The sequence below is a fragment of the Patagioenas fasciata genome, chromosome 5 (genome assembly GCF_037038585.1).
Source record: "Patagioenas fasciata isolate bPatFas1 chromosome 5, bPatFas1.hap1, whole genome shotgun sequence".
Taxonomy (NCBI): domain Eukaryota; kingdom Metazoa; phylum Chordata; class Aves; order Columbiformes; family Columbidae; genus Patagioenas; species Patagioenas fasciata.
In genome coordinates this window covers 32,933,233-32,945,323 of record NC_092524.1, presented here as the reverse complement: position 1 = coordinate 32,945,323, position 12,091 = coordinate 32,933,233, and the positions used below count along the sequence as shown (strand labels likewise).

General features: G+C 38.0%; 1 protein-coding gene across 13 annotated transcripts in view; it reads left to right on the top strand.

Moving 5' to 3' along the window:
• Positions 1 to 12,091, top strand: part of SIPA1L1 (signal induced proliferation associated 1 like 1) — a 217,722-nt gene that overhangs the window by 166,418 nt on the left and 39,213 nt on the right. For all 13 annotated transcript variants that reach the window (XM_065840101.2, XM_065840096.2, XM_071809272.1 and 10 more), the window contains 4 exons: positions 3,127 to 3,284; positions 6,417 to 6,993; positions 8,125 to 8,399; positions 11,737 to 12,015. In XM_065840101.2, the coding sequence (XP_065696173.1) occupies positions 3,127 to 3,284; positions 6,417 to 6,993; positions 8,125 to 8,399; positions 11,737 to 12,015 (1,289 nt within the window). The remainder of the gene's footprint in view (positions 1 to 3,126; positions 3,285 to 6,416; positions 6,994 to 8,124; positions 8,400 to 11,736; positions 12,016 to 12,091) is intronic.

Sequence of the window (12,091 nt, the reverse complement as noted above, 5' to 3'; positions counted from 1 at the left end):
CTGGTGTACTTAACATGATTTTCAGCCTTCTGCAGCAGGGTCCATTGCACGTTCCCCAAGTTGTAATTAGCACAGAATCAGACATGAAGAGTGGGTGGTCCAGCACACTACACAAGAAGACATAAGACAAAATCCTCCCTGTTTTCTTATTTTTTTTTTATTATACTGAGCAGATATGTAGGCTGACTTGCTTTGTTATTCTGAAGAACCTGGTCTTGTTAAATACTAGGCCATCTGGTTGTGTATGATGTGTATGCATTTTACTCTACAAATTAGGTTCTTTTGTGTTTCTCAAAACAGAAATTTACTTCAACAATTAAAGATAACAAAGTGTTCCTTTTAGCTTGCTTTTGTACACTAAATGCTGCACTACGAGGTTGGTGCAAAAGTAATTGTGATTTTGGACCATGAATTTTAAATTGTTATAACTAGGCTCAAGCACATCTTTATTAGTCAAAATAAGAACCATTACAATGAACAAGTTTGCCAAAGAGAGTTAAGTTTGTTGATTCCTGTAGCATAAAAATCTGTGCTTTGGGATTCGACAAACTCTTGGAAAGCATTTTCTGCATCCTGCTGGTTGTGGAAGGGTTTTCGCTGCAAAAAGTTGTCGAGATGCTTGAAGAACTGGCAACCAGTTGGCAAGAGGTCAGGTGAATGTGGCAGATGAGGTAAAACTTTGTAGCCCAATTCATTCAAGTTTTGAAGCACTGGTTGTGTGATGTGCAGTTGGGTGTTGTCATGGAGAAGAATTGGACCCTTTCTGTTGGCCAATGCCAGCTGCAGGCCTTGCAGTTTTCAGTGGATCTCATCAATTTGCTGAGCATCCTTCTCAGATGGAATGGTTTTGCCAGGACTCAGAAAGCTGTAGTGGATCAGACCAGCAGCAGACCACCAAACAGTGACCATGACATTTCTTGGATGGAAGTTTGGCTTTGGGAAGTGCTTTGGAGGTTCTTCTTGGTCCAGCCACTGAGCTGGTCATCACCAGTTGTTGTATATAGTCCACTTTTTGTCGCACGTCACAATCCGATCGAGAAATGATTCATTTTGGTTGTATGGAAGACGACGATACTCAAAACTATTATTTTTTTTTTATTATTATTATTTTTGATCAGCTCATGAGGCACCCACTTACCGAGCTTTTTCACCTTTCTAATTTGCTTTCAATGCTGAATGACCATAGAACAGTCAATATTGAGTTCTTCAGCAACTTCTTATGTAGTTGTAAGAGGATCAGCTTTGATGATTGATCTCAGTTGGTCCTTGTCAACTTGCGATAGCCAGCTACTACGCTCCTCGTCTTCAAGGCTCTCATCTCCTTTGTGGAACTTCTTGAACCACTGCTGCACTGTACGTTCATTAGCAATTCCTGGGCACATGTGTTGTTGATGTTGCAAGTTGTCTTCACTGCTTTACAACTCATTTTGAACTCAAATAAGAAAATAGGTCGAATTTGCTTTTTGTGGAGCTGTCACGGAGGCACCCCGAGGTTAGTTTAAGGGACAACAGGGTCCAAAACAACTTTCATTAAACCGGTGAGAAACAGGATTTCAGCACTCTAAAAGTGACTTAAATACAGGTTCGAATATCAGTTGAGGAAAATTATTAAAGGGCAGCAACTAATACAACAGGCTGTCCACAGAGTGCGTACACATGGCTTCACCCAAAACAATGCCAGAGCCATCCGAGTCCAGGAAGAGTACTCACTTGCCTGAACACAGTGTGGGATTATTTTAAAGAGATACACGTACTCGTAGTGAGTACGGAAGGTGTACGCTCGCGATTCTGCGAGGGTAAATTTATAATACACTCGCAATCCTCTGAGGGTTAATTTACTTAGACGTGCAAATGTGCATGGAATATTACAAGTGCTTATGTGGAAGCACGGGAGGAAAATACACTCGCGATTGTGTGAGGAAATAATTTATACATGTGCTCATATTGAGCACGGACAGTTACATGTGCATATGTACACGGAAAGGATAAATACACTCGCAATCCTGCGAGGATTAATTTTACTCACACATGTGGTGGCAAGGCAAGCGGAGTCTCCATCCCGGGGAGAGGGGCTCTCGGCGGCAGCACCTTGCTCGTGCTCTGAGAGACCCGCGACAAAGGGCGGAGTCTTGACGAGAGTCCTGTTTTTAATAGGCTGATCAGACCTGACTGCAGGCATTCCAGAAGCTTCTCTGCACCCCCACCCTGGCTGTGGGGTGCCCCTGAAACCTCCAAACATCCCCCACACTCGCCACAGATGCCCAGCGGCTCCCTGGCACCTCGGCACTCCCTTCTCCTAGGCCCTGGCCAGGGTGCTCTGGGGCCAAACAAAAGAAGCTGTTAACCTCAAACAGCAGAGGGAGAGGGAGATGTGTCTACTTCTTCCACGATGAAGGTTTGCATCCTGCCACAGTAACATAATTTCCATACTCTAAAATAAATATGCAAGTAATAAGTCAGTAGGGAAAAAAAAAAAAAAACACAACAACAAACTACAAAAAAACAACCAAAGCAAGAAAAGCGCATTAAAAGTATGTATAACATAACCACCTTTTTTTAATAATGTATTCCAATATCAAATGGCAAACTTCAGCAATGCAAAAACCACAATTCCTTTTGCACCAACCTCATACTTTGTAGTTTACCTTTTTCCTTCACTGTTGTCTTGGATTTACTTAAAGAATCCTATCAGAAAATAATTATAGAGTGTCTTAAGGACAATTACAGTTATTTTTCAACTTGAAATAGAACCTTCTTCTGACTTTTAAAAATATGTGAATTGGGGAATGATTTCCAGCTTCCAGTTTACTCTGATACTAGCAGGTTTTTGTTATTGTCTTTCCTCTCTGTTTAGCTCAAAATTTTCCCTAACAAGATCTTCTGTTTGTTATGTGTAGAAATTAAATTGTTACGAAAATTAAAATCCCATGTCTATATTTTTTTAGATGAATAATTAACATTCTAGTACTTGTCATGTAAAACCGTTTCAGTTTTCATCTTGAAGTATCATTTGGAATAAAAAAAATGAACAATAATAATTTATAATAATGAGAAATAAGTAATTTAAAATTGTGAAAGGCCATGTTTAAACCTCTACAACTTTTATTTGTTTGTTTTTTGTTAAAGCTTCTGAGAAAACGACACATTGGAAATGATATTGTGACAATAGTTTTCCAGGAGCCTGGGGCACAACCATTCAGCCCAAAGAACATCCGGTCCCACTTCCAGCACGTCTTTGTCATTGTAAGAGTGCACAGTCCCTGCACTGACAGCGTTTGTTACAGGTAGCTATCACTAGTTTCACTGAAAACACGGAACTGGGGTGCAAAGGGAGGTGTTGTTCATCTTCTGAATTCTCAGTAGGGAAGCATAATGAAAGATGGGGGTCAAGGAGATTTTTTTGGTCCTGTGAATGTAGAATACTTCTTTTTAAAATGTAAATAGACACACAGGAGTAAGTAAAGGCAAGGCACTCAATATGAAAATCAGTGCTGTCAGTATGTCTGTACATACAGACACGTGCGCACACACACGTGTATATAATTAAGCATTTGGGAATGATTTTTTTTATTTCTGTTCTCACGTTCTTTTTATTCTCTTCATTAAGAGTATGCTAGAAGAGTATTTCTATTTTGATTCTTATGAATTCACTCTTTTTTTTTGACAATTTGGGCATCTGAGCTTATGTTCCATTTTTAGTCCAACGAAGAAATTGCAGAGCATTGTGCAGCAAAAATATCTTAATGTGACCTTAAAGTCAATATGATTTAAATAGAAAATGATTATTTCAAGTAACATATATCAAAGAATTACAAGATGACAATCCTTTTTAGCATCATTTTTTTAACCAAACTGAAAGTATATAGAAACAATGAGTTACACTTTTTACATTTAATGAAACTTTTTACCTTTGTTATATCTTGAACTCTTAATGTATTTTTAAATGAAATGAAGTGTCAGAGTAATGGATTTTAAGTAGTTATCTAGAAATGAGGTAGATGCAGAATTAAGTTGTCTTCCCTGAAATACAAATATTCACCTAAGTAATTTATTCAGTCAAGTGCTTATTTGGAGGAAGCACTAAGACTGCAGTGTTGGAAATGGAGTATTCATGTTTTCCAAGTAAGTATAGTAAGGCTTAAGAGTTTTTCCCTCATAAGTTTTTGAAAAAACTCACACAGCACTTCTGAACTGACACTGAACTTTGCATGTGGATCAAACTCTCCTGGAATAGGCGCGTTCATGTTGGTATTCATTTTAAGGCAGCTTGCTGACAAATTCCACTGCTGCATAATTTATGTGGACATAGCTTGTTCTTAAACTTTTAGACATATGTTTCATATCTCATTCTGTACAGAAAATAATTTTGAAATAAAGGTAAAATAGGAAATATATCCACAAGGGCTACAGACGCTTTTTCCATTTAAATTGGGTGTTGCAAACACAGAGAAATACCTGCTTTTGGTTATTATTTTAAATAATATGACTGCATATTTTTAGTTTCTTCCTTTTAAAAGGCATGGGAAAGATTCATGCTTGTTATACCATAATAATTTTAAATATCTTAGCATTCTATTTCTGACCTTCAGACTTCCGAATCACTGTCACAAATGTTCACAACTACGATGGTTGGAGCCTTACCAGTTACTATTGGTGAATAAAATTTGAGAATTTTGGCTCTGCTTGTACTACAGGTTTAAATTTTAAGGGAAGAGGGAGCAGGTAGGAAAAAAAAATTGTGGGTGTGTCAGCATTGATTTTGATAGAGGAGACCGCCAGAGCTTTATATGTTCTGTGTACTATTTTAAAGATTAAAATACTTTGGTTTTTTGTCTTCTCAGTGTGAACGCTTGATTTAAATTTACAAGGATCCATTTTAAAAAGTTTTTCTAGGAAACTTTTCAAATTAAGTTTAACCTCTTTTCACAGAATTGTTTGGAACAGTTTTGTAGATTAATAATTCTAGACAAAACAGGAAGCCATATAGCATAAAAATGTACTAGACTTTATATTAAAAACTATGTTAAAGGAATAAAATAAAACACAGTCTTGGCCAGTGACTCTTCCTCCCAACTAAGATAAACAATATTTCAAAAGTCTGGCTTCTCTGTTAACATCATTCACTTTTTAAAACTTCTCTAGCATATGTTGAAGAATTAATTGTTGTCCCTGTGATTCATGATACTGTAAACCTAATCATCAAACAAAATATGACTGGCCACTTTTCATTACATCCAGTAATTGTCTTTAACACTTAGGCTTCTATCTCTTAACAACAGACCCTTTAGGACCAGTGAAGGGGATCAAGAGTCAGATGGTTGCATCATGAGCACCTCCTGTTCCGTGGTTTGATATATTGGGATGCATTTGAAGGATACATGACAGTCAATGACATCTTTCAATATCAGTTGCCAGAAAATAGATTTTATTTAAAAAAAAAACCAACACCCAAACCAGAAGATATGGTTAACGATTGGGTGACTTCATTTTATTTTTACTATTCCTGTGTACCCAACCCCCCCAAAAGCTTTACTATTCTTTCTGCAATCTCAGATATTGATTTGGGGGGCAATTTCTCTGATTATGTTTAAGGATTCAGATGTTAGAACGAAGTGTGAAAATAGTACCAGCCAGTCTTCCAAATGAGCCACCACATACATTTCTAGTGTGTTAAAGGTCCATCCTATTTTTCTTTCTAAAACTCAGTTACCATGATATTTTGGGCAGAATTAGTTAATGCCTCTTCAGATCTAGTTATAGATATGTGGTAAACCTGATTTGAACTCTTGGAGCATTTCTTGTCATAGAACGATTGAAGTACAGCTGTCAGTCTCTTCTTAGGACAGACTGCCAAATGAATGATACTGGACTGGAATGGCAAATCTTCAATGATGCCAAATAGTTCTCATCCACTTTGTATCAAGAGAGAATTGACATGGGAAAATAGTGAAGCTTGTCGGCATTGCCTAACGCAATCTTCTTGTCAGTCCGTCACTTGGTACAGAAACTAAAAGGAACAGTTGAAAAAGAAAGCATCTATTTCTGTCTCCAAACTTCTAAGTAACTTATTATTTCTGGTATTTTTGGAGTCTGCCTCTATCACTAACATACAATATCAGCTATTGCAGTTTTTGATCCAGAGATTTAAAAAGCAGTGATGTGAGGTAAACACAATTTTGTACTTGAAGCTCTGTTTAAGCTGGATGCAAAAATAAGTGGCCTTCTCTTTGTACCATAAGGGGGACATAATCTCCACACTGGCAAGATTAAAATACAATTATGGGCATATTGCTGAGAAAAAGAAAGATAGATTGAGGGGTTAAGGAAAAAAAGGAAATGTATTTTTCTGTATTCAAGCACTGCTGAATTTGCATTGCAGTGAAACACTCTGCTGATTCTTCTTTTCTTTCTTTTAGTGTCGCTGTGACAAGATCCAGAGATGTACCATCCTTTGGACCACCTATTCCAAAAGGTGTCACGTTTCCTAAATCAAATGTTTTCAGGGACTTCTTACTAGCCAAAGTCATTAATGCAGAGAATGCTGCTCATAAATCAGAAAAGTTTCGTGCGATGGCCACCAGGACCCGTCAAGAGTACTTGAAAGACTTGGCAGAGAAGAATGTCACCAACACACCTATTGACCCTTCTGGCAAGTTCCCCTTCATCTCACTTGCTTCAAAAAAGAAAGAAAAGTCCAAGCCTTATCCAGGAGCAGAGATCTATAGCTCTGGTGCTATTGTATGGAGTGTCCATGCAAAAGACTACAGCAAGGGTATGGAAATAGACTGTCTCCTGGGCATCTCTAATGAGTTTGTAGTCCTCATTGAACAGGACACGAAAAGTGTGGTGTTCAATTGCTCCTGTCGAGATGTGATAGGATGGACTTCAACTGACACAAATATCAAAATATTCTATGAGAGAGGTGAATGTGTTTCTCTGGAGAGCTTCATCAGCAACATTGATGATATCAAAGAGATCGTCAAAAGGCTGGAGGTTAGAATGTGTTCTCTTGTTTGGTTCCCCTTCTTTGCATTCTTCTCTTGCCCTGCTGCCAAATAAGGCTTTAGTTTAAGTAATGCTTGAGATCCCTAAAACTATTCTAATTGTTTATCATGACACCTATAAGGACTGTCCTGCTTTTATTTCTCAAAATCCAGTATTGCCTTCACTTTTATCACATATCAGGCAACCTCAGCTGGCTCTGTGTGTGTCAAAATGCCTCTATACATTTTAAAAAAAAAAAAAAAAAAGGCAGAGCCTTCAGGTGCATAAATTGCTCCCACACGGTAAGTACAGAAATGTCACCTTATTTCTTTTCCTTGTTTTCCTTCCCTTTCTGTGTTTTTATAGGCTTGTTGTGTCTTGTTTCAGATGAAGTTGTAATATCTTTGAGACTGACTAATTATGTTGTAAGCAGGGTGCAGTCCTAAACCCTACTGCAACCTTCAGATATTCATTCTCTGAATGCATGTGATAAACTAAAAATACAGTGAATCGTGGTATCCGTCTTTAAAACATCTGTCTGTGCTGATTTTTTATCCAGTTAAGTTAGGAAAGAATGTGTTATGTTTCTAGTGTCTTTCCTGTAGTTTCACAACTGTAGTTGTATAATGACCAGGAAAAAGGGAAAACCAGGACATGTTAAATTGCCCTTGATGGTATTCATGCTCATGGTACATGGAAGAGTTGGCATAGACTCCAGTTCACTGTGCCTAGAAACTGTACGCCACCGCATTCTGACTGAAAGTAGTCTTGCAGTTTACTGAAACAGCCAGAAATGTAGAGTGGTTGCTTGGTTATTAATGCATAAAAGATGAAGTAGAGATGCTTGCATAACACCATATGTTTCTGTTGTGTGCTGCCATGTATCTTCTAAAATTCCTGTGGTTTCAGTAAAAACTTCAAGGCAGAACTTGGATAACCAGACTGTACTGAAAATATTTGTTTCAGTGACAACACCCATTCCAGCTGATTATGTACTCAGGACTGAGATACATATTTCTTGATCGTGTCCCACCGTTGGTCTTGGGAGTTGGTTGATTGTACAAAAATTGAGCACTTAGACCTCTGTTAGCACTGAAGATCTCTCCTTGCATTAAGCTTTGTCTTCATTTCAATTCTCAGCTTGTGACTAAGGGCTGTGAAACAGTGGAAATGACTCTGCGTCGGAACGGTCTGGGTCAGCTTGGCTTCCACGTGAACTACGAAGGCATTGTGGCAGATGTTGAGCCCTACGGCTACGCGTGGCAGGCAGGTCTGCGCCAAGGCAGCCGGCTGGTGGAGATCTGCAAGGTGGCTGTGGCCACTCTCAGCCACGAGCAAATGATTGATCTTCTGAGAACATCAGTAACAGTGAAGGTTGTCATCGTCCCTCCATATGAGGACTGCACACCACGCAGGTATTGTGTAGTAGCTACATTTGATTTGAAATTATATATTGATTTGTGGGGTCAGGGTGGGGAAAATAACACAAGAGAATAAATGTTAACCTGCAAATACCATGGCATAGTTATAATACAGCATCTAGTATTGTAAGGTGAAAGAAGAGGGCAGAAGAAAATTGCCTATATTCAGACTCCAGGCCCCACAAAATATTTATGGAATACCACAGTCTAATAAAATATGTGAAGAACCTTGTGTATCTTTTAAATTCCATGGAATTTAACGTGGAAATCAAACAGCTTTTGTTGACTGTTGTGTATTTATGATGCATCAAAATTAATTGTACATTTCCCTCCATACTTTCCCATTTAGTAATTTGCAATGTCTGTCAATGTAATTCCTGAAAGCTCTGAATAGACTCACATTCTTCTACTTTCACAAATAAGAAAAGCTGTAAATGATTGAAGTATATCAAAGATATGGATCTAGCCAGACAAATTGCTGCAAATTGTAGTTCTTCTTTACTCAGTAGTAGATCTTGCTGCATCTCACTTATTTCCTTATCCGTATTAAGCCTGAGGCTTGTGTCAACTGTGTTATTGCTTTCATAGCTTTAAAATGTTGCTTGATCATAAAGAAGCAGTAATACGTGCTTTTTTTCTAAATTGGACTTTAAGTCCCTCTATTTTTCTGGAATTCACGTGAAAGCTTTTTAGAATTTGTACTGCTCAGCCACATCGCTGAATGTTATTCTGATATTCCTGACATCCTGTATTAGTATCTTGAAAATGCTGTATGATTTAAATTGAACGATCTTTAATAGAGTAAAATTGCCTGCAAGCTAGCTCAAAGTTTGTGCTAGATTTGCCAAGAACAAGCAAATATAGTTATCAGTGTGTTCCTTGCCATATGAGACTGAGACAGTGTTTTGTGCTGCTGTTTTCTAATCAGGCATTCTCTTTGTAGGGGTAGATGCTAAATCTTTGTATAATTTAGGTTGGGGCTGAGCTTACGTGCATATTTATTACATTGATATGAAATTGTGTCTCTGAGCAGAGACCCTGTACTTGCATAAAAGAAGAATCCATGTTTGTTTTCACTGTGAGCCATATTAACTCCTTTTTAACTGGTTGCAAAACAGGAGCAGAGAGAAAAGAAGTTTTATTTGTCCTTTAGTTGTCAGTGGAAAATTGAATACATGTCAGGGATTAAAATGAGCAATGGCAGAAGGTCACCCATGAGGTATTTGGAAAGCTTTTATACAGTTTTTAGCAGCCCGAGGAAATGGAAGTTCAGCTGCAATCATAGCAAAAGGATTAGAGCAGAAAAATCTATGTGGAAAGCACAGATCCTATTATTCCTGAACTATATTAAGGACAGCCAAAAACAGGCTTAGCTTTAGTGTATCCAAACACATAGCAATAGGAGAAGTTACCGCACTTTTTGAAATAGTGTAGTCAGCATCAGTGAGTTTTGTTGTTGTCTTGTAGTGAGCAAATGTTCATGGTGGGTTATTACCCAGTTATAACATTTCATAAAGCAACTCTTTATCCTGTTTGCGTGTCTAAAACCATTAAGGTTTAGGAACTGTCTTGAATTTGTAGCTATTCTACATATTTTACTAGAGACTTGACTTAAATATCTGCACAAAGCAATTTCTCTTTTGACAATCATTTTTCCAAAATTGAAGTCCTTTCAGTGTGTCCTCTGGAGGTCGTTCAATATTTCTACTACAGTATCTTCTATAGACCATAACTAAAATGAAGATCGGTTCTGCTTGGTATAATACATTTCTATGACAAGCAGTCCCTATCCTAATAAATTGATTGGCATTGGAGGAAGAGCAGAGGTGCCGTTAGATAAGGTGACTTGCCAACAAGCACGTGTACAAGGTTGGTAGCAAATACAAAAATAGGTCCAAATACCCTGATGCACAATCTAATGCCCTTACCCAGAGACAGACCTTGTTATGGTTATATCTGTACTAAAAGACGATCACTAAAACATTGCCAGTGAACTCATTTAGTGGATTGGTTGCTGATCATGAAGTTAAGGACACAGCAGCAAGAGGAGATGGTGTATTCTTGCTTCTTAAAATGTAACTATAATGTGTCTGAAGAAAAAAGGAAAAACGAAAAGGGACCCAAACTATTGAAGTATATAGTCACAAGGGAAACAATAGCAGAGACGTAAAATAGAAAAAACAAGGGTATCAAGATTTTAGTTAAGTTGTGAGTGGACTTTGAAAACAAATCTGCTCATCATCCCCAACTACCATGCAGTGGTTCACATCAGAGTGTCCTGGGAGCACACAAACATTTCCTTTCAGGTGAAGCGGAGCTACACGTTCTTCAGAAGCACACCTCGTGCCTTCCGACTGCTAATTTCATCTGCAGGTCAAGACTAGAGCATAGGCCAAAGGGAAACCACAAAACGTGTATATTGTAGATAGCAAGACCTCAGCACCGACTGTTTCGCTTTGTTTGCTTCTGTTAGACTGCACTACTTGGTGATGTCTGCATAGCCAGATAACAGGTTATCTGTTTTGTTTTGGATTTTAGCTTGGAAGAGATACTGATAATTATGAGTACTAATGGTGTAATCACTTGGAGGAAGAGCTAAAAAATTTTGCTCCGATTATTTATTTTTGCTTCCCATTGGATACTGATCTGTGTAGATCAAGTAATCACAATAGAAAAATCACTTAAATAGAGGTATATACATTTGTCAAGAGAAATACCAAAATTAGCCTCACAGAAGATGAAGGTCACATCTACTTTCCAAATCTCATATATACAGGAGTTTGTCCTGTGTCTTACGTGGACTGCATTAGTTTATATCTTGTTTTACTCTAATTTTTGTGCTGTCTGATTCCTGTATGTCCTCAGAAAGCAAAGGGCATCTTTTGGGCTTGGCGTCTACAATTTTTAGCAAGTGTTTTGTTTTCATAATGTACAGATTTATCAACTGAGGTACTCCAAAGCTAAATATGTTTGAAAATAAAGTGTAATGCAATGTTTCATGGTAATCTTGTCTTTTCATGGATAACTGTGCATCAGAAAGATTTATCTCAAAAAGAACAAACATTTCAGGTCTTATTTGTCTAAAATGCATGACTTTTCAAAGTAGGAAATGGAAGATACCTTTCTAGCAGATTTTTTTAGCTTTTATAATCCAGTAATCAGATGAAGAGTATCAAAATTTGTTAAATATGTTTCTAAAAACTAAAATACTACATTTACTGTTTTGTAGAATTGATTCAGCTCTGTCTGCAAAGCTCTAGCCTTGTGAATGGGAGACTTATTTATTTATTTTACTTATTAATAGCAGCATGTTAAATTTCTTCATTTCAAGGAGTTCCTCAGAAAACTACCGTATGCCAGTGATGGAATACAAAGTGAATGAAGGAATGTCATATGAACTCAAATTTCCCTTCAGAAATAATAACAAATGGCAACGAAATGCAAGCAAAGGACAGGGGCCTCACGTGACTCAGGTACCATCCCAAATGCAAAGTCCAGTAACATCTAGGATTGGCGCTGGGAAAGGAGAAGGGAAAATGCCACCCCCGGAACGAGCAGCCAACATCCCCCGAAGCATCTCTAGTGATGGGCGCCCGCTGGAGAGCCGGAGGTACGTGTCTTCTTCACAAATGGCTTTTCGTTGCTGCACAGAGTCTTGTCTGGAAAAAGGCACTATAGATTTATCT